Below are 22,183 nucleotides of genomic sequence, written 5' to 3' on the forward strand. Positions count from 1 at the left end.
TACTGGATGAATGTAAATAATCTACCTACTCTTGTAAAGAAAAAAAAAGTTAAAATAAATAAGGAATTAGTAATAAGTAGCCCATAGCAAAGCACTACGTAGTTTAACTGTTCAACAATCAATTAGTTTGGAGCTCCATAATGCTGTACTGCACATCAACTTACCTGGAGGAGCTGCTGTTGCCCATATTAAACTCACAATCACTGAAGTACATTAGAACCTCTATTTTATCCATGGAGGCATTGAAAAAATGGGGGAGTGGGGAAATACCATCTTTTTACCTTAAGAGACTTGCTGTAGATGCTTCATCTTTTTGGTTTCCCTTTACTGAACTTATCCAGCTCAATACAGTATGCGATTTGATGTATGGCAACAAGAATTGCCCGCAGTAATCCAAGCATGGTTGCATTGTAGATTAGTAGACAGACATTATAATATTGGCAGATTTTGTTTTTATGTCTAGCAATCCCCAGAATGGAGCTTTCCTTTTCTTACAGCAACTGCTTTCTGAAAAGGTTAGAATCTTTGGGGCCTTTCAGCTGTAAACAAACAAACAAACAAACAAACACGGACAGAGAAGGGGGAACATAAGAAGAACTGTATAAAGTTAGGCATAGTGTGAAGAAAGCATCATAAAACTAGAATCCAGTGAAGTTGAATGGTGGGAGACTCAGGACAGGCAAAAAGAAATACTTCTCTCACAGCGTATACTGAAACTATGCAACTATGCAGTTCACCACCACAAGATGCGAAGGTGGCTGCCATTAGGTGCTTTTTAAAAGAGATTGGACAAATTCATGGATAATAAGGCTTTCATAGAATGGTAAGAGTTAGAAGGGACCACAAGGGTCATCTAGCCTAATCCCTTGCAGTGCATGAATGTTTTGCCCAACATGGGGCTCGAACCCACAACGCTGAGATTAAGAGTCTCATCCTCTACGGCTACCAAGGTGGCTGTGATAAAGTAGCTACTTCCTCCAGGATCTGAGGCAGCTTGCTTCTAACTACCAGTTGCTGGAGATTCTGAGCAGAAGAGTGCTATTGTGCTTGTGTGCTTTCTAGCTGGCCACTGTGGCAAACAAAATGCTGGACTTAATGTACATACGGTCTGATCCTGCAAGACCCTTGTGTTCTTGCATTGTTCTAATGGATTACCAATTCTCTATCATCATATGAGGTCACAAGTTGCACACAGATGCCCCAGGAAGACTTTTATGTTGAAATCTGTTCTATGAACAATGCTGCCTTCTTTGGGATTTTATTGGTCAGCCCAGCCCACGTACGGACTGGTAGCAGCTCCAAGCTTTCTGTTCAATATTCATTTTTAAACAGAGATGCTAGGAATTGAATTAGGACTTTCTGAATGCAAAGCATGCTCTCTGTGCCCGATACGTAGCTCTTGTTTTGTCTTAAATGGTAGTTCCCACCTAGAAACACCTTAGGAAACTGCATCTGCTTTGTCATTACTGCAGTCCTCTTTTGGTTGCTATGTAAATGGCTAAAATTGCAATTCACAATCTAGAAACTTGCTCAACTTGATGAAATGCTTCCATTTTTATGGTATAAATGGTATACAAGTAAAATGTGCCATGTAGCCCACAAAGCAGATTTTCACACTGACCTTCATGTCCCTTGCTTATATACTGACTTTTTAAAAATGCTTTTTTCCTTGAAGGTTAGGACATTTATGAGCTAAGAGTGGGAGTGTCCTCTGGTGACTTAAAATTTATTTTTAAAGAACACTTTATTTAAATTGAGGCTGAAAATGTTCAGTTGTCACATTAGCATCTCTCATTTGAATTTCCTTCAATAAGTGACTTGTTAATGAGGTGTTAAATTATCACCTTGGGAACCCAGGGACCAGTCAAAACTAATTTGGGCAGAGCAAAACTTTTGTTGTTGTTGCTGACCTCAAGAATCCCAAGCTGTGCCAAGGAGCTGTTGGGAAAACAAATACTTTGGGGGTCATAAAGAGTTTCCTGCTTCTCCTCAGGGGTCTGACAGCTTTAAACATCACTTACTGGGTTTGTGCTTCTGGCAGGGGGTCTTTTAAATCTAACAAACCGCTCCTCCCCTTGCATTCTCAGAAGGCCCTAGGAGTAGGCTCCAGGAAAACTGTTAATCTGGCATGAGTTGAATCTTTGGCCCATTTAGAAGAATGTTAATAGATGAGCATATTGTACTCTTTATTGTAATATTTACCAGAGCAGCATGTTGAATGTATTTGTAGTTTTGAGTCGTGCACCTCTTTCATTTTTTACTCAGGCCAAGTGCCTAAAGAAACTATTTGAATTGTTCCCCTTGCCCCTTGGTTGGAATAAGTTTTTCCTGTGCAGTATTAGACAGGAAGAATAGTGTTTGAACTAGAGTCATTGCGGTTCTGTTCCCCAGTGTTCTGCTCACTGGATATCTACTTAAACCAAGGTGAAAATTAGAAGTGCTGTTCATTCTTTGCTTTCACTTATTTAAATGTGGATCTATTATTGTCGGGGGTTCAGGAGCAGAGGCGAGGGCAAGGGAGGAAACAGAGAGCGAGGGGGAGGAGTCCGAAGGAAAGATGAGCGATGACGACGACCCGAGATCTCCGAGTCTTTCCAGTGAATCGGAGGATTCACAGAAAGGAGCGCCAGTGGCCAGAGCAAGGGGGGAGATTAAGGGGACACCCCAGGAAAAAGGGACAAAAGGGGGTTCAGAGAGCAGCAGTTGGAAATCGGGGCCAACATCCCCAACAGAGCGCAGTGAGGAGGAAGGGCGCCAGGTATCGGGATCCGGCGGCTCGCCGCAGGGGGGAGGGCATGAGTCAGGAGTGGCCACACCTCCATCGGGGAGCGAAGGAACGGTCAAGCGGAAAGTGAGAGGTTGGGCGCGCGCGCCAAGTTCAAATGCACAGGAAGGCGGCAGAGTAAGCAGCCCGGAAAGGGAGCCAGGTCCTAAAGCCCGCCGCAAAGAGACAGAAGGGTCCGGGGGGTCAGCATCAGAAGAGTCCAGGAAGGAAGAGACCACGGGGGGCAGAGGGACCCAGAGAAGGAGGGGAAGGCGGAAAAGGTGGAGTAAGGCGAGGTTATTAAGTTGGTGTACAGGAGGCGGGGACTCAGACGGAGCTACGCCGGTCTAGCTGATAAGACGTAGGGCTGCATGCGGCTGTTTGAAATTGGAAACTGTAACTCAATAAAGACTTTTATAAAGTGAACGCTGGCTAGCGTGATCCTCTGTGAGCTAGGATCTGGAAGCAGCCCTGACAATTATGAATATCAGTCTTTTTTCAAACCAGTTACTTTGCATCAGAGCTTTCCAAACTGTGTGTTGCGACACATTAGTGTGTCACGCAAATGCTCCCTGCTCTATTCCCGGGGCTGGAAAGGGGTTAGTTTAACTTCCAGTTTGCTAGTAAAACTGAATTATGTGTCACAAAATGATGCATGGCCAAAAAGTGTGTCACCAACATGAAATGTTGGGAAAGCTCTGCTTTACATGTTGATTAGGCTGAATCTCTTTTTGCTCGAGGCTTAGAGCTCTCTGATTATGCTTTTTTTTTGCTATTCTTTTTTCCTGATGATCTGAAACATTACCACGATGACGTTTTTTTCATCTAACTCATATGCCTAAACTATATAGCTAGCGAAACCTTCAGCTTCACCCAGCCTTTATCTACCATGTTGAGAACTTCAACTAGAATTTGTTAAAAACTGTACGGTGCTAAGCTTCTAGCTTCTGTTGCCACCATCAACTGTTTTGCTTTTACCTGAGGCTAACAAGGTGCAAAGGCTAAAATGAGTTTGGGTTGAATTTTTTAATGTCCCTTTATATGTCCTTACATAACTTACCTGTGTTTTTTACCAAGTGAGCCATACCATGGGTATATTCATCTCCCTTCCTAGGAAATTGTCAACGACATGAACTTCCTTCTCTATCAGTGATGTGGCCTCAAATATTTAAGCTTTGCTTCCAATTTTAATAGTGGATTGTTTCCTTTTCGAGGGTGCATGAACATTATCTCACTTTAAAGTATTGTAGTCCATTTTACATATAAAAATGAGTTAACGGATAGTCTCGGGCATTGAATAGCTCAGTTGGTTTAGAGTGTGGTGCTGTTAACGCCACGGTTGCAGGCTCAATCCTTGTATGGGACAGCTGCAAATTCCAGCACTGCAGTGGGTTGGACTAGATGATCCTCAGGGTCCCTTCCAACTCTACAATTCTATGATTCTATTATCTGAATTTCTTGCATTCCAGGATAATGCATCCTAATGTGGAATGTATTCTCTATTGGACTGCCTGAATATATTGCATTTTCCCATACATCATTTTCCTTTTCGTAAGATTATTGTTTTTTGTAGAAGTAACTGATTAGCAATAAACTCTGGAGAAAAATGGGAGATGAGCAAGTTGCTTTGAAACTCTAAAAGGAAAGAAGATTTCTCTGTTTTCCTATACTCATCATGTGCACAAAACTTTTTTCATTTAATCGTATTGCTTCTCTGAATTCAGAAGGGTGGTTAAGCTTTGATATTGGCCTTTCTAGGAAAAACAAGCAGATGGTAAATATACTCTGCACTCCCTGTTATATTAAACGACTAAATTGTTTCCATGAAACGCCTTGTAAACATCCCTCATAGAACACTCTCCTCTGAAGTCTGCAAATTCCATGGCTCGTAAAGAAAGTGGTATTTGTACATGTTCCTGATGTTCCCATCCTCTGCCGCTTGTTGGTCAGAATTATCCATACAACTTACAAACACTCTTGGACAAAAGGTTATGGGATGAGCATGTTTACTGCCCAAAGGCTAACCCTAACCCTTGTTCTCCATATGTTTACAGTTACTTTTGAATGTATGAGAACAATGCATTTTGGGTTTTGTTCTATATCTGCTGAGGTGTGTGTTTAAAGATCAAAGCATGGCTGTCAGTTCAGCAGACATAGTCCTAGTCTCCTCCCTTTCCAAGACTAATAGTTTTTATTTCTTTTGAAACCTGGCACTTCATGTGTTTCATCTGTCTGCCATTGGCATGGGTTCAGATGGTGGTGTCCGTGATTACTTTACAGATTCTGGTATGCTTGTATGGCATGCCATTTCAGTGGCTAGATGCAATATTCATGTGACAAAATGCAATATTCATATTGTATGAATATTGCAACCTTATCAAACAGAATGTGCTTAACCAGTTTTCTCCCCTTCTGAAAAGAGGGGGCATACTGTTCAAGTGAACTGTATGCCAACCTGTAAAACCCATAGGCTTAGCAACAAAATGTAATGAGGCATTGTTGACAGTTGTTGTCAGTGGTGGAAAGGCTTTACTGCTAATACAGACTTGGCTGTGTGTTCAGATATAGAGGAGACCAAACAGTTTTCTCTACGGTAACAGTAAACACTCCTCCGTGGTTTGGGCTAGGCAGCCGCCATGCATGTGCTTCAAGCACTCTTGGACTAGGAGTTGATTGGAAGATTCTTTTCTAGTATTAGCAGGAATTTAGAAAAATAAAATGTTACTGAAGAGATTGCAGTGCCACACTCCTAGCTGCTTATGATTTCACCCATATTGCTTGTTATTAAGTTACATATAAACAGAGTTATTCTCAAATGTTTAAGACTCTTGTGAACAAAGGCAATTGCTTCTGAAGTTGTAAAATATTACTAGATCGCAGAAGAAGAGCTAAATGGAAGTGTGTTAACCTGGTGCATATTTTTGACCCCAGGCTCTCCAATTTTTATATTATTGTTCCCGTCTAATAGAACATATGGGTGCAATAACGATTGTCCCAAGGAGCATCACTGTCAGTTGCTCTTTGTGAATGAGCACATTATTTTACCTAAACGCCATTCTACGGAAGGTAATTCATAAGGCCCCCAGCACAGTTGCTTCTCACTTGATTCTGCCCTTGGTTAACAAATCATTCCAATTAAAAATATGTATATGTCCACTGTCAGTTCTGAAGAAGTGAGGAGTTTCCCACTTAAATGCTTCTAAAACTACACCAAGTAGAAACTTCTGCAGCAAATAATAGAGACTTGGGAAACCTGGTGCATTAAATCTATTTTCATCATGATTTCAGGGACCAAATAAAAGCTACATAACTGGCTACTGGTAGTTCATGAACCACAGTTTAAGCACAACAGTTAATATGCTGATGCAGATTGTTTGTTTCTTAATCTTGCCAGAGACAAGTATGAGAGCTGTAGTTGATGCTGATGTTCAGAACTTGATGACCTTCTAGTTGAGTACAAGCAAACACCCTCATCCTTTGCATAGAGGCTCTGTTAGTAGTCAGTAAATTCATCTGACCTGGTCTATCACCTGCTTGGTCTTTCTCTTTGCCACTGGTACCAGGGACAAGCTTCCCTCCCCAGAGGAATAGCAGTTCTGCAGTGGGATGTGGATTTCTGCAGCATGGGAACAAAGGGGTTCAGTATCTCCCTGCCTCCCAGGTGCTATTTAAAGATAACACAAAAGGTGTTTAAAATGTGTTCATGCATTTAACACATTTGCTGCTTTGGCCCTGGTTGCTCATTATTACTTACTGTTTTGTGTTTACATTATATTCTCAAGGTGTTAATCTTGTAGATGCTAATAATTGTGCAGTGTAATTTGAGATCCTCTGAAGTGCAAAGAATTTAACAAGCAGGCCTTTGGGATCACTCACTATTCAAATCCCAAATATTTGACTTTAATGTCAGCCCAATCAGCACTTCTAAATGCAAAAGGACAGATGTGTAGTAGCACAGACTAGTAAAATGTTGTAGGATAACATATTTTACATCTGCAGAGTAACTGAAGCTGTCCCACTGAGTTACACTGCATAAAGCTTTGCTATGAGTTGATGTTGTGGCTAGTATTTACTATTAACTCATACATGTTGGCTAACATGGATACTTCCCTTTAAAATAGGATACCCAGATCATTTCAATGTAAACTTTAGGGGAAACGGCTGCTCAGAGGAGAAGATGAGTAGATAAAATTTTTAAAAGCTGTTGTATTTCTACTGCCAAGAATCTGTCATGCAGCTTAAAGCAAGTGTGGGGGGTGGGGAGGATTATGTTATAAGCAGAGCATCAACTGCTGTACTCTAGCATAAAAGCGGAAAGCACTGGTCCACAGTCTATAGGAATAAATGCATGGCACGTCTCAAATGCCAGATTTGCTTAGCAATCATCATGGTGTTATGACAGCTGAGATGTCCTCATATTAAATTACAAATAGCCTGGCTATTGTACATGAGAGGTCACACACTGCTTTGACTCTGCAACTGAAATATGAAGGAAAGGGGGGTGGAATCTTTTTTATACACCAGCGAAACAATTTAATTTCTATTAAAACTTCTGCTTAAAGCTGTTGTACACATCTTTAGCTGTGTTTTGTACATTGTGGCTAATACATGGTGCTGAATCTTTCTAAGTTTGGCAACACATGCCAGGTCTAGTAAACCTTTGTAAATGATAAAACCTAGAGCAGAATGGAGATCTGTGGATGGGCCACTCCTGACTATTTCATGTTGGGTGTGGAACAAGTTAAAACACAGATGCAAAGGGACAATTGGGAGCTTAAAGCACATTTCTAGTTATTCCTTAGCAAGCAGGATGGGCTGATAGTGCTGACAAACTTTGCAGTATGGGTGTATCCAGGATTTATTTGGGGGGGGGGCAGAACCAAGCTATCTGTGATGCATTTGGTGAGTTAAGTATTTTTATTTATTTACTTGATTTAGGGGGGGGGACAGCTGCTCCCCCTTGGCTATACCCATGCTTTGCAGACACCTTTGCTGGTCTGCAGAGGAAAAAAGTCTGCTTGCAGGCACAGCAAATGGACAAAGCAAGTTTTGTTGTGGTGCTGACAGTGAGACCCTTTGAAGTTGTCACCTGGTGTCATAAAAATATCAGGTGGCTGAACCTCTCAAAGTGGCCCATGGGTTGGAGGAGGTCCAGAACATTAGTGTTCATGCAGAAAATATCTGATTAAGAAGAGTGTGCAGCAAAAATGCCACTTTATTAAACCCCCTACGCTTTAAATCCCACTTAGTGCTATCTACTTTCTCACTGTGGTATACATAAGGCAGACGTTTTCAACCTTTTTGATTCCACGGCTCCCTTGGCCAACTACATTCTGCGGCACCCCAGTGGGGCTCAGGAGCCCAGTTATGTCACCCCTTGCCTGCAGAGCTGGCAGCCTCTCACCCTTTTTCGAACAGCCTCCCTTGTGGAGTGTTCCCTCAATCTCCTCTCCTTGAGAGTCGTCCCTGGTCTCTGAGCTCCCTCCTGCCCCATAGAGAGGTGCCTCCTCACACTGCCCCACAGGGGCCTGGGACTTATCTGTCCATTCCCAACACCAAGGGCTGTTGGACTGGCTGACTGGATTTCCTTGCCCGCCTGCTTGCTTACTCAGAGGCCAATTCAGTTCCTGGCAACCAGCACCCCCTGGCCAGCCCCAGAGGCACCATTTGCCTGGGGAGCTTGTTGGCATTGTCCAAATACAGATGATTGATGATCTCTTTCCAGACTGAAGTGGAATGATTGTGTGTTTCCTTTAAGGATACAATTTCTACATGGACAGAGTAAGATTGGTCTCTTGCAAGCACAGTCGGCAGTTCCAAATGAAGAGTTCTCACGAGGTGGGATGTTGCAGGGGGTTTAGTACTAAAACATATCTTCTTGCAAGTAAATGCTATCTGGTCCTGGACTTGAACTTTTGTGATTCAAGTAGTATACTTCATTATAGGTTTCGAAAACGTTGTGTAGAGAAACTATTTTGATCAGTGCCTTGCTTGTTTTTGTGGCTGTGGATTTTGGCATGTATAGGGAGATTGGCCAGAGGTTAAAATAAATTTGGAAGCTGTGCTGAAATTCAGAAGAGCATTTTGGTTGTAATGAGGAGGTGGTAGTTTGATTCCCTCTGGCCATAAAAATGCATGGTGGACAGTTCTGAGTTTTATCAGACTGTTAGATTCATTGGGTAGCACCTCAACAGTTTAGCATGCATGCCCAGCACCATTTCTGACAAATAACTGGACTCATCCAACCCATTAGTTAGTTTCTTTTGACAGTCTTTAATTGGAGGGTATTGTCAGAGAAACATACTCCTTGGCTGTATGCTGTCATTGAGGTAGTAATTTAGTTGCTTAGGGAGGACTTTCTGTAAGAATAAAGATAAGATAGCAAATGTACGCAACTGATTAAGTACTTCTGGTTTTTCAACTGGCAGGATTAAAGGGTATGAAAGTACACAGTGTGCTAATGAGTTTCTAGCTTTGCTTTAGATCAGGGATAGGGACTTCCATAATCCCTGACCATTTGGGCTGTGTTGAATCGGGGTTGATGGGAGCTGGAGGGTTACAGTTTTCCCAACTCTGCATAATTGAGACCAAGAGGAAGAGTTGGTTGACTGGGTGGGGGCATATTGGGGTTCTCTTGTTGGTAGAGTGCTCTCACCAGTGAACCCAGACAGGGCTGGAACATCTCTGTCCCATCCAGGCCCCTCTCCAGCGTGGCAGATCAGGGGTTTGCATCGCTCTGAATTAAAGGTATGAGGAATCTAGCTTATTGATCATGCATTGTACCATCTAATAATAAATAGTACATTTTCACAGGTTAGTCAAAAAAGAAATGGAAGCTAGCTTTTAGAACTGACTTTGAAAATGCAGTGCTTTCAACATGTGGAGAGCAGCGCTAACCGTGTCATAATACCATAATCTCAATTATGAAATGCAATGTTACTGATACTGTGCATTGTGCCTGCTGATTTCAGAGCCAGTTGTATGGAAAGCATGTAAATTGTAACCAGCATAAAGCATCAGTGAACCACAGGAACTATAACATTTTGGTACTTAACTTGCCTCTATTTTCAGCTACCTTTGCAGTTTCTTGGATTTCACCAAGGGGAAACAAAGCTGTTGGCTGGAAAGAAAATGCTGGCAAAGTTGCCAAGATACATTCCTTCAGGCTAGAGCACGGGTTCCAAAGCTTTTTCTAATTCTATGCCAGAGGTTCAGGACATATACTTAGCCACCTTGTTTCTACAGAAATAGAGACCTATCTTAAATCAGTTTCTGTGCATCTAGTTGAAATATTTTTTGTCCATTTTGTCATATTAATCCCGCCTGCCTGTCCTACATGCATCCCTAGTGGTCAGGTTTGAGGAGTTTTGGACAGTCGTGCTTCTGAAGGACTGCTTTGAGAACCACAGTTAAGTAATCCATCATGTGGAGCTCTGTGTTCAGCAGAAGAGAACTTGTAAAGAGCTCTCCTAATCCCTGTTGGGTTACTTGCCTGAATGTGTGGGCTAAAAGTAAGGAGGAGGTGAGGTACACATACCTCACCCCAGTGTCCCCACGTATGCTGTATTCCAGTGGCATTTGGTAACCCTTGCACCTGATGGGGTGGCCTGTAGCCAAGGAGGCCATGTAGGCGAGGGCAATAAGGTCACACTGATTGGGCCAAGGAGGTCACATGAGCGAGATCAAGTAGTTTTGGTTTTTCCCAATCTTCCTCCCTTCTAAAGGTGTGAACACTTGAAGTATTGGAGTTGTGTAAGTACTTGGTGCCAAACTAAACTGAAAAGTGTCTAACCTTGGTTTAGAATGGGCCCCTGCTGTCACAATTTCTAGTGTGGGTCAATGTCTCCCTGTTGAATAAGTATGTAAAGCTATCCGATGAGTCTTCAAAGATTTGGAGATGCCATCAACACACTGATGTTGCCAGATTTCTGGTTTTAGAGTGTAAAGCTATATGTCCTCTCCATTTAGTAAGTACAGATCTGGAGGGCACATGGTCTGTGTGTGTATCTGTAGGTGAGGGCAGGGTACGGTATTCTGTTCTTTGAAAAAAGAGTGAAGTTTCACATCTATTTGCAGCAGCATCAAAGGAGTTTTGTCTTCTGACGCCCAAGGTAGAAATGAATTAGAGTTATACGGAGCAGGGGTTTTTTGTTCACAAAACCCAACTTACATTTCCTCTGGCTTTCAGAACATGCCTAAAGCATTATTCATCTGGTTGTAAATGCAGTCCAAATACAGAATGCACTTCCTCAGCTCTTTTAGCCAACCTTAGGAATCCATGATGTATTAGTCATACAGGGAGCAGTATCTGGTTCTTGGAGTAGGCATTTCTTTTACCCCAAGAGATTCAAAACTACTGGCAAGTGGTTTCCTGGTGCCCCTTTCCCAATTCATCTAGTGCTTGGGGCCAGAAACCCCGCCCCGCCCTTTAGTTGTTGTAGCTGACGCTTGTCCCATGCCCGATGGACAAACTCCTAATGAGCAGTACATTCACTTACACCAGGATTTCTTGTTTATCTTTTGTATACACAACTGGTTTATACTTGTGTATGAAGTTATGTGTATGTCTTTCGGGAATTCTCCATAAACAGGAACATTTCTCACATCCAAGAACTTGTGCCACAATACTTTAATTACAGTTCTTGATAAAGTGATGGTACCATGCACCTATAATGCTGATGAGCTTTAAATAGGCATGAGATTCCATCACCATAATACACCTCTGCTCAAAGATTTGCAATGGTTGGTGAGTTGTTACTTTACGTTCATAGTTTTACTGTTACTTTACGTTCATAGTTTTACTGTTACTTTACGTTCATAGTTTTACTGTTGGTCTATAAAGCCTTAATAGCTTGGGGCCAGCTTACTTGAAGGTTCGCCTTGACTTGACTTCTACATGTGTCATATAATTTACAAGTCCATTTGAGAGGAGTTGGATCTTTAAGTGGGGCAGCATCTGCGCTTTGAAACGCTCTGCCTATTGATATAGGCAATATACACTTGTTTTTTAAAGTTTTGCTGATTTTACCTATGTTTTCTTGGTAATTATTTGAGTTTTTTAATGGTATAAATTGTACCAAATAAATAACCACTCAGTGCTACCTAGCTCTAAATTGAGTACAAACCTGGACTAGCCCACTATTGTTCTTTCAGTTCTCTTGCATTCCAGCTAGATTTGTCAGTGACTCCATACATGCTATATTCCATTGTCTTTTGTGCAGCACTAAGCCCAAGAGAAGCAGTTCTCCTGGTAACTGAAGAGAGAGAGTAGTGTCATTCAGCTGCCAGAAGGAAGCAGGCCTTAAGAATTGTGGCCATCTTCTCCACACCCACCCCAAATAAATGTTTAAATAATTTCCCCCAGTTTCTTTCAAATCAAAGCCAGGAAAACATATAAATGCAGCCAGAGTTACCCAAGCCTTGTTAGGTTGAATGTGGCCAGAATTACAGTGGAAATGCGAATACAGTGGTGCCTCGCAAGACGAAATTAATTCGTTCCGCAAGTCTCTTCGTCTTGCGAGTTTTTCGTCTTGCGATGCACGGTTTCCCATAGGAATGCATTGAAAATCAATTAATGCGTTCCTAGGGAAACAGCCTTCAGACCAGGTCCGGGGACAGTCTGTCCCCGGACCTCTTCTGAAGGCTGGGGGGGGGGACAAGGGCTTTTCTTCCCACCCCCAGCATTTTAAAAAACCCCGGGACAGCGGAGGACTTCTCCGCTGTCCGGGCGATCTTAAAATGCTGGCGGGCGGCATTTTAAAATCGCCCGGGACAGCGGAGGACTTCTCCGCTGTCCGGGGCGATTTAAAAGCCCCTGGGAAGGCAGGCAGGGGGGACAAAGACTTTCGCCCCCCGCCCGCCTTCAGAAGGTGTTCCCGCCCCCCTGCCCCACTTTGGAGCAGCGTTCCTAAGCGGGGCGGCTGGGGCAGGTGTTCCCGCCCCCCCGCCCCGCTTCGGAGCAGCGTTCCGAAGCGGGGCGGCTGGGGCAGGTGTTCCCGCCCCCCCACCCTGCTTTGGAGCAGCGTTCTGAAGCCGGGCGGTGGGGGCAGGTGTTCCCTCCCCCCGCCCCGCTTCGGAGCAGCGTTCCGAAGCCGGGCGGTGGGGGCAGGTGTTCCCGCCGCCCTGCTTCGGAGCAGCGTTCCGAAGCCGGCAGGTGGGGAGAAGCGATCTCCCCGCAGCCCCTTGCTTCAAAAGAGGTCCGGGGACAGCGGGAAGCGCTTCCCGCTGTCCCCGGACCTCTTTTGAAGCAAGGGGCGGTGGGGAGAAGCGATCTCCCCGCAGCCCCTTGCTTCAAAAGAGGTCCAGGGGCAGCGGGAAGCGCTTCCCGCTGTCCCCGGACCTGGGGCTGCGGGGAGAAGATCGCTTCTCCCCGCCGCCCCTTGCTTCAAAAGAGAAGACCCACTGTCCCCGGGGCAAGCTTCGTTTTGCGAAGCAAGCCCATAGGGAAATTCGTCTTGCGAGGCAACTCGAAAACGAAAAAACCTTTCGTTTTGCGAGTTTTTCGTCTCGCGAGGCGTTCGTCTTGCGGGGTACCACTGTAAACGTTTTTCTTATTTCTTCTCCTAGTCTTATGTGCCTTCTCTTGTAATAATCCATATTGACTTTTATTTGATCCGTACTTACATAATGTCCCAGATTCCATTGTGAATTTCTGATTAAACTGTGGGCCAGCTACTTGTAAAACTGAAGACAGCACACACTCACTTTAAAAATGGCAAATGTGGTAGAAGCCTGAAGCTTGAATTTGCAGGAAATTAGTGTTTTATGAGCCCCCCTGGCCCTGACAGACAGCACACATAATAAAAATTAAACGCTGGATTTCAAGTTCACACTGTTGAAAAGGCTGTGCTATTAAACAACCTTGTTTCCACTACATCTTAATTTTCTTTGGGAACAATTGAGCTTTCAAGTGAACTCCTGTGGAGTGCATAGAGGTTTGTTTTTTAATAAAAAAAAATCCACAAAGTTGAAATTGTATGGGAAATGGGCAAAACTGAATATTGTTCACCTAACCTGGATGAGCTCGTAGTGGTTTTAGCAATGGAACTTAACTAGATTTAGTAAAGTATATGTATAATAATTGTCATAATAGGTGCTGTCTCTAGACTAGTGAAAACATGTGTTCTGCAGTAGGCCCAGTTGATGCAAGGTAAAAATTGTTTTGCTTGATCATGTAGCATAAATCTGGCTCCTTATGGCCTTTCTTACTAATTTTGGGTCTTTAATTGATTAAAGTAATGATTCTTTTTAATTTGCCACCATACCTACAAACTAAAAATGTGTTGAATCTAGAGATCCCATAAGTGTAATTCTGTGTTCAGAGCCTCTTGCTCACAAATGGGTTGTGTGTCATTTTTGCTCTTTGCTTTCTGTAACCCCTGAAAATTCTCTCAAGGGATTGGGGGGGGGGGGATATCTTCCATCAGTGTGGATGGTGGCACAGGAGACTGTGGGAGAGGGAATTGGTGCAATTTGTCTAGCTTCCAGGAGCAGGAAATGTCACGGGATTGCCAGACCTTTGGCTGGTTTCAAGCCACAAAACAGATATGTATTCCACTTAATGGCAACATGGTTAAACTCCCATAAAATGGAGAAAATACTTCTTAACTAGTCTGGTTCTTGAAACCGGGGATATTGCAAGTGGTGGTTTCATACTTGTAGAATAGTACTTGGAACATTCACAGCAATGCTTCTTAAATGGAAACTTGCTGTTCACTGTTTAGGGTTTATCATTACAGGTAGGTAGCCGTGTTGGTCTGCCGTAATCGAAACAAAATAAAAAAATTCCTTCCAGTAGCACCTTAGAGACCAACTAAGTTTGTTATTGGTATGAGCTTTTGTGTGCATGCACATCTGAAGAAGTGTGCATGCACACGAAAGCTCATACCAATAACAAACTTAGTTGGTCTCTTAAGGTGCTACTGGAAGGAATTTTTTTATTTAGTTTCGACTAGCGTTTATCATGTTTGACAGATTTATGTTTGCATTAATACTTAATAATACTGCTGTGAATATAAATCCTCTGAATTTAATAGCAAGTTCTAAAATGTCTGTTGTACTTAGTCTCAGTGTTGTTTTTAAATTTGAAACAGAATAATAGAAGGGTCCCCCCTTTATTTTCATGGCCCTTGCTACTATTTGCAACCAGATGCTGTTTTAGAGTGTTTTTATATAATGCTGCAATTGCCTGGAAATTGAAGATGTGGTGAAAGTCAACTTCATTGTACTTGTCACAAGCAGAAGCTTCTTTGGCTCTTATGAGTGAATAAGATGTTGTTAAAGCAGTAGTAGGAAGTTCAAGCTCACTGGCCTTCTTATTCTTTTAAATAAGATTTCTTAACCTACCTTTCACCATAAAGTGCAGATGTCTCTGGGAATCCCACCAACAGGGCATGTGTTCAATACCACTCTCCCACTTACGACCCGAAGCAACTGGCATTTGTAGGCATATTGTTTCTGATATATATATATATATATATATATATATATATATATATATATATATATGTAGGTTTTGGTGTCTTCGGGTGTCTTCCCGTGTAAGAGTTGGGGTGTCTAGGCGACGTTTCGACGAGGTCTCACTCGTCATCTTCAGGCTGGTGCTTTCGGCTTCTTGTTACTAGAACAGAGCAGGATCTCAGTGTTTGAGTTCCTATAAATACTGTTGAGGGGGTGTGGTGTATAGCCTCCAACGTTCTGGGCAGAGAGGAAGTTCCTAGGTTCTCTGCCCAGAACGTTGGAGGCTATACACCACACCCCCTCAACAGTATTTATAGGAACTCAAACACTGAGATCCTGCTCTGTTCTAGTAACAAGAAGCCGAAAGCACCAGCCTGAAGATGACGAGTGAGACCTCGTCGAAACGTCGCCTAGACACCCCAACTCTTACACGGGAAGACACCCGAAGACACCAAAACCTACATTCCTGTACCCGTGAAAATCTACGAAAGCATATATATATATATATATATATATATATATATATATATATATATATATATATTGTTTAATCTCATTTTGAATCTCCCTAGTTGATGGCCAACACTTGCGATGGCCACTTCTCACTCAGTGAAACTATAGAATTTGCTATTTTCTTGTGGTTTACTGGAGAGTTGTTGTAGCTGACACTCCATGAGGGATGGTTTGAGTGCAAGTTGTAAAAGACTGGGTCCAAATCCAACCAAACACAGCTTAGAGTGCATTTACTCTACACAATGTGGCTATGATTGTGAAAAAAATCATATCTTAGCTACTGACACACTGCCATTCACTATAGTACATAGCCAAGGATAGTTTTACCTAATCTTGAATGATAACAGTTTTGTTTTGTTATGCAGCAAAATATTAAATTGGTTCCAGTTATTCCATGTTGTTGGTCCATAGAGAAACTGGAGGCAGCATGAGTATACCGGTGTACACTTTCCCCAACTCACATAGAACCATTAATGTGAACTGGAGCTTATATGAGTAGACTTATTTAGCCAAGTCTGCCTCTTTGCTTGCATATCCCCTTGCACAGGTGTTTTGTCCCTGTAAGGTCCAGTTCACCTTAAAGGCACTGCATACTGTGAGAGAAGATGATACATGAGCTTAAGGTAGACTCCCACACCCTTGCATGTGTACATCCTGAACCCTAGCGATGTGTGAACTAATTAGAAGCAACCCTGGGAGATGCTTGATGAGATTTTTGATAGGGATAGTGCTTAGCTTTGGATGCCTTGGGCAGGAAAGCGGCAGCTTCAGAGCTAAGTGCCACTTCTGCATAATGGTGTCGTGGACAATCTGTCATCATGGAAGGAGAGTGAAGAGTATTTTAAGTGCTTCATTCAGAGCTTGTTAATCTTGTTATAAGTGCATGCGTGGCTTCCTTTTTGCAATCTCTACTCCCTCAGCATCTCCAAACAGCAAGCATTTGTTTTCAAGCTCCTCCAGTCACCTTTGTATTTCTGCTGGGTTCTCAAAATCAGAGCTGTGTACTTAAACAGGCTACAAACTATATATAAAAACAAGTTTTTAATCTACTTTTAGGGACCTAACCTATGTTTGTACCTTGGCATCAAAACTTCACTTTTTACCAACAATGAAGCTTCTTGTGAATTGAATGTGTTGTGTAAAGGAACAGACACTTGAAACTTCATAGAAACTAATCTTATCCTCCTAAAAAGGTCTGTTTAATTATTATGCAGTGCACAAACATAAGCAGATGCACAAACTTTTAATATCCGTTTCCTTTCACAGATGACATTAGAAATAAGCATTGGAAAAGAATGCAACCAACATTAGTAGTATAATCACAAGCTTTAGAAATTGGAGGGTGGGATGTCGCATAGTTACAAAACAGATGCCTGTTTGAAAAGCTGTGTTGCAAGTGTAGAGGAAGGAAGATCTTGTTATCCTCTGTGGGTGATTACTTTGCTTTTAAACCCTAATGGCCTCCAGTGAAATCAGTTTCTCATCAAAGGACTAGCTGGGGTATAAAACAAACACTGATGCTGCAGGCTTCCCTTGCTTGTTTGTGGAATAAGAATTCAACTTATGCTTGGCTTTGATGAGTTCAGAGGAAATGTATTTGTTGCCGTTGAACCCTGGTGCCTCCCTATGGGTGGTCCTTGCTGCCATTAGAGAGAGGGTTGGACTACCATCTTAAAAGGATGGCAGACACACCACTTATTCTCTGCCACTTATTTACTGGATATGAAGGTTTACCATCAGTTTCCTATAGGAAAATCCTCTGTTGCTGCAAAATTATTTAAAATACCAGCCTATCCAAGAAACATGCATTAATTATCTGTTAGTTTATTCAACAAGTGCAAATGAAATTCTCTGTGGGAAAATGTGGCTAATGTTGCATACTAGTGATTTCACATCACAACAAATTTGGTTATAATTTGAATAAGTAGCTGCAAGATTAGTCTTGACAGATCAGTGGTGAAGGTGCTGTAGGGGTTGTCCAGATATCTATCTTTCTATCTCTATCTGGGTCAGGCACTTCAATAACCTAAAGGACAGCAAGTCCTGGGGATAATGAAGTGAAGTTAAACACAAGTCTTTGTCTTTGTCCTCCAAAGATGTCAAAAACCATGTTTAAGCCATAGTCATTTTTTCATAGGCATGGAAATCCATCTAGTATTATGATACAGATATTCTTGGTGTCTCATAGTCAAGAGCTGTTAATGATAAAAAAATATCAAATTTTAATTTCTGAATCTTGTAAACCAAATGGGGATTGATTTGTAACCTTCCATATCCTGGAAGTTGAGACCTTGCATCATCCATTAACCACTCGGCAGATGGGAAACTGAGGCTGATAGTGATTCTACACTCTAAGCTGGTATTTCAACCCCTTCAGTCCCCGCTGAAGGAGAATTAGAGGGATTTCTCCACTCTTCCCACTCATGTCTTCTACTTCTAATGCCTGAGGCTGGATAGTTTCTCCAGTCAATATAATCTTGGCCACATTGAAGCCTTTTCCAAGGCAGGAGATAATAGCATTTCATAATTCTTTTTTAAAAATATGTGCTTCCACCTTTCTCAAGCTATTTTCACCTGTGTTGGCATCAAAATGTGATTTTGGAATCAGTTACAAAAACCTCATTCGTTTGATTTTCCCTTTCAGGAAAGCAGCGTATACAACAGTTGGCTGACAACATCAGGTATTTCCGAAGACGACTTAAGGAAATGGGCTTCATCATCTATGGAAATGAAGACTCACCTGTTGTACCTTTGATGTTGTATATGCCAGCAAAAATTGGGTAGGTTATATAGGGAGATAGTGATTGTTTAGCTCTAGCAGAAGTAGTAACAATTGGATGTATGCCCAACTCTCTTCAAAATAGTTGGTGCTACAGCAGTAGCAGAAGAAACGGTTAGGGAATTGACATTTGACTTATGGGAGCAGGGATATATGAAGCTACTTCTGTAGGAGGTTAGACTCCCAGACTCTTAGGAAGCTGGATTATTGCCCGGTTCCACATCCTACTTGCCTTGTTTTTTGTCACTGCATGGAATCACAGAGCATTCCTGGATATTTCTGCACAGTGCAAGCTGCCTGCTCAGATAGCAATTGGCAAGGGAGGGGTGGTGGTGGAATTCTTGGTGAGTGAGCTCCAAAGCTGGAGTTTCTGTGTTCTATCAAAGATACTTTCAAGTTTAAGTTACAAATCCGTTTAGAAGTAGCCTGCTAAAAGACCAGCCCCTGCCAAATAGAATCTTTCAGCTTTGTGTGAACTTAATACAGTGAAACCTTTCTAGAAAGACCACCTCCGGACTGAACAAAAGAGACCTTTGTATGCAGGCGCTGTGTGTTTCTAAGGCAAGCAGTCAGAACAGTGGCCTCCCAGGCATTCTTCACGAAAGCACACACACACACACACACACCCCAGCAGCATAGGCCTTGTATTGCTGCTGCTGCTGCTGCTGCTGCTGCTGCTGCTGCTGCTGCTGCTTCATTAATCTTGTCTTGCTTCCTTCACAGTGCATTTGGACGAGAGATGTTGAAAAGGCACATAGCCGTTGTGGTTGTGGGTTTTCCTGCCACTCCGATCATTGAATCCAGAGCCAGATTTTGTCTGTCTGCAGTGCTTACCAAAGAGATACTTGATATTGTAAGTATTCAAGATTGTCCCTGCTCTGTCATCTTTTAACTAGTCTTAGCAGTTGAGTATGAAAGAGATCTTCTGGTCAGGAGCAGCACATCACGAGACATGTGCTTAGGTTGGACCAGTGTTCTCCTAATTCTGGTGTTTTTAAAGTTACAGCATTCTCTTATGATTGCAATGGGGCAGTGCATAACCTAAGTTAGACTGCTTTGGTTTGTAAGTCTAAGTGGGGGGAAATTCTGCCCCTCTAGAGTCCTAGAGGCCCTGTACTGAATCAGCCACGGTATTATTAAACAGTTGATTGACAGGAGAAGAGCTGTATGAAGATGTTCTAGACAACATTTCTGACTTTGTGACACTGCATTTGGAAAGAGGTTGCGTAATTTGCTTATAAGCATGTTGAGCTAAATACAATTAAATGATATGTTTAAAATTTATTGTTCTTTGTGTTTACACACCAGACTATATGCACAGCATCACTGTGTTTTAGTGTATTGCCAAAAGACTGCTACAATTTTTAGTAACTGCTGAGAATTCCCGCCCCCCTTTTACTTCAGAAACTATTCTAAAAATATTGCCATCTGTTAGTTTGAATTTAGATTAACTTTACAGTTACTGATCTGAATGCATGGTGCCTTACCTAACCTTTGTATGTATACGTGGGATAAAAATGTGCAGGAATAAAAAATTGTGCTGCATATTTGCAGGATTAAAAGAATTAGCAACGAGAAGAACATGAAAGCAAGTGGAGCTGAATGTGTACTACTTTATAATATAATATAAAAATGAATGACTTTTTATATTATTATTATTTATTAAATTTGTTACAGAAAATCTTAATGGGAGAAGTGGATTTTGGAGGGTACATACCTCCATATATTCAGGTGCCCAAAAATCTGAAAGTTGAGTAATAACAGACCCAATAAGTAAGAGATCAATAAGCTCCACTACTTTTATGGCAAAGGATGCCTGTTGTAGGCCATTCTGATGTCTAAACAGGTATATGAAAATAGTGAGCTTTATCTCTAAAACAACTATGCAGGATATTTAGCAATATAGTGCCAAACAAGAAATGCATGTAGGGAATATGCATCAGTGTTACACCTGGGGTCATTGAAAAACACAGCCCATGCAAAGAAGTTCTGAAGACCCTTATATGTACATAATATGCCTGTGTTTCATACGTTAGTATGTTTGCATAGGTTTGAAAAGTTATAGTATTTTTATTTAAGAAGTGATGGACCTGTTCAGAAACCTACCTGTCCTCCAAATGGACTGAATTCAGAGGACCATATGTAACAGGACTGACAGAAGTTGATTTTCCCACCCCTCGTCACCTTGGCAGCACCCCCCACTCCAAATATTCCACAAGGGGTGAGAGACCCTGCTGAATGGGTTGGGCTGTGGTTCTGAGGGACTGAGGTGGGAAATGGGATTCCTGAAACTAGGACAGCACTCACTGAGTAGTGCCACACAGAAGAAGGCTGTATCACTTTACTTAAATCCCTGGTAAGAATACCGAAGTAGCTTGATTTATGGAAACATGAGCCTTTCTTCCTTCAGAATAGGTAATGTTCCACATTTTGAGCATGGCTGGAACATTGATCTGAACTGTCTTTTCTAAATGATCACAAGTGCTGACAGGTAGAAAGTGGGAGCAGCTTTCCTGAGCTAACTAAGGCGCGAAAAAGAGACCTTACAGAGCTGGTCCATGTACCTTCCTCTTACTGGCTGAAGAGAGCACATATTTTCTCATTTTTTTCCTTTTCTCTCCCTACCTACTCTGTGTTGAGTGTGGAGGTCTCTTAAAAAAAATTTAAAACCTGATATTTGTAATGCTTCCTTATTAAATCAACCCACATGATGGACAATGGTTCTCTGGTACAATGTATAACTCTAATGTAAATAAAACTTGCTTGCCTGAAAATACTTTGGCCCTGGATCAGAGCAGAGCCCCTCGTAACTTGCATCCCTGTGGGCTGGTGCTTTCTTTTCAGCGATGAAAAATATATTACACTTTCCTGAAGTCAGAGTTCAGCCATGCCATTTCCCTTGTAGTCTTTGCAAGTCACATGCTTCTCTTTGTTTTAAATTAATAAAATCCTAAATCTGAGTTCAAGAATAACAGTTAACGGACTCTTTCAACAGAAATTCAACCTCAAATTATTTCCACATGTTGCCTTTTGCTAAAGCTGTGCTTAAAATATGCTCACAATTAGACAGTGTTTGGCAATTTCTACCCTTCCCCCCCCCCGCCCCTCTTGAATTCAGAGCTTATGTGGCCTCTGTTTGGGGCGGGGGGGGGGGGTTCTCAAACTGTGTCACCACCTTGAGGTTTCTTGGCATATGGCAGTCATTTATTCACTTTCTGTTGTCAGTTATTGGGGCCACATAGGTTGTGTGGGGATAAGAGCTACCGAATTGTGGGTAGGGCAGGAGAGTTGTTATTTCCTCACACTTGCCACACGATGTTCCTGGAGAAGAATGGGGTGAGGATTTGTGCTTTAGATAAACGTATGTATGCTGACCTAGGGAGGAAATTTTGTGTGTCTACTGGTTTTTCCTTACTAGAGCTTTAGAAGCTTTTGCAAACTTAAGTTCTATCCACATTGGAACTAGTGGTAGGTTGGGCAAGCTTCAGGCTTGTTAGAGCCACTCTGTGATTTTTTACCAGAACCCCCAAGTCTACCAGCCAGAGCCAAGTGCAAAAGGCATAATATTGCTAGAATTAAAGAACAAGGGTGCCTCTAGGCACATTCTGAACCCGGGAAATTGTCCTTAGTACCAGAATTGAACTCAGCTCACATTCCTTACACATACA

At 42.2% G+C, this 22,183-nt stretch overlaps 1 protein-coding gene across 3 annotated transcripts in view; it reads left to right on the forward strand.

Annotated features, from left to right (window-relative positions):
- The window catches only part of SPTLC2 (serine palmitoyltransferase long chain base subunit 2), a 66,826-nt gene that overhangs the window by 38,291 nt on the left and 6,352 nt on the right, over positions 1-22,183 (forward strand). For all 3 annotated transcript variants that reach the window (XM_081173428.1, XM_081173427.1, XM_081173429.1), the window contains exons 10-11: positions 18,381-18,516; positions 19,239-19,368. In XM_081173428.1, coding sequence (XP_081029554.1) covers positions 18,381-18,516; positions 19,239-19,368 — 266 coding nt within the window. The remainder of the gene's footprint in view (positions 1-18,380; positions 18,517-19,238; positions 19,369-22,183) is intronic.

Source organism: Podarcis bocagei (assembly GCF_964188305.1).
Source record: "Podarcis bocagei genome assembly, chromosome: 1".
Lineage (NCBI taxonomy): Eukaryota > Metazoa > Chordata > Lepidosauria > Squamata > Lacertidae > Podarcis > Podarcis bocagei.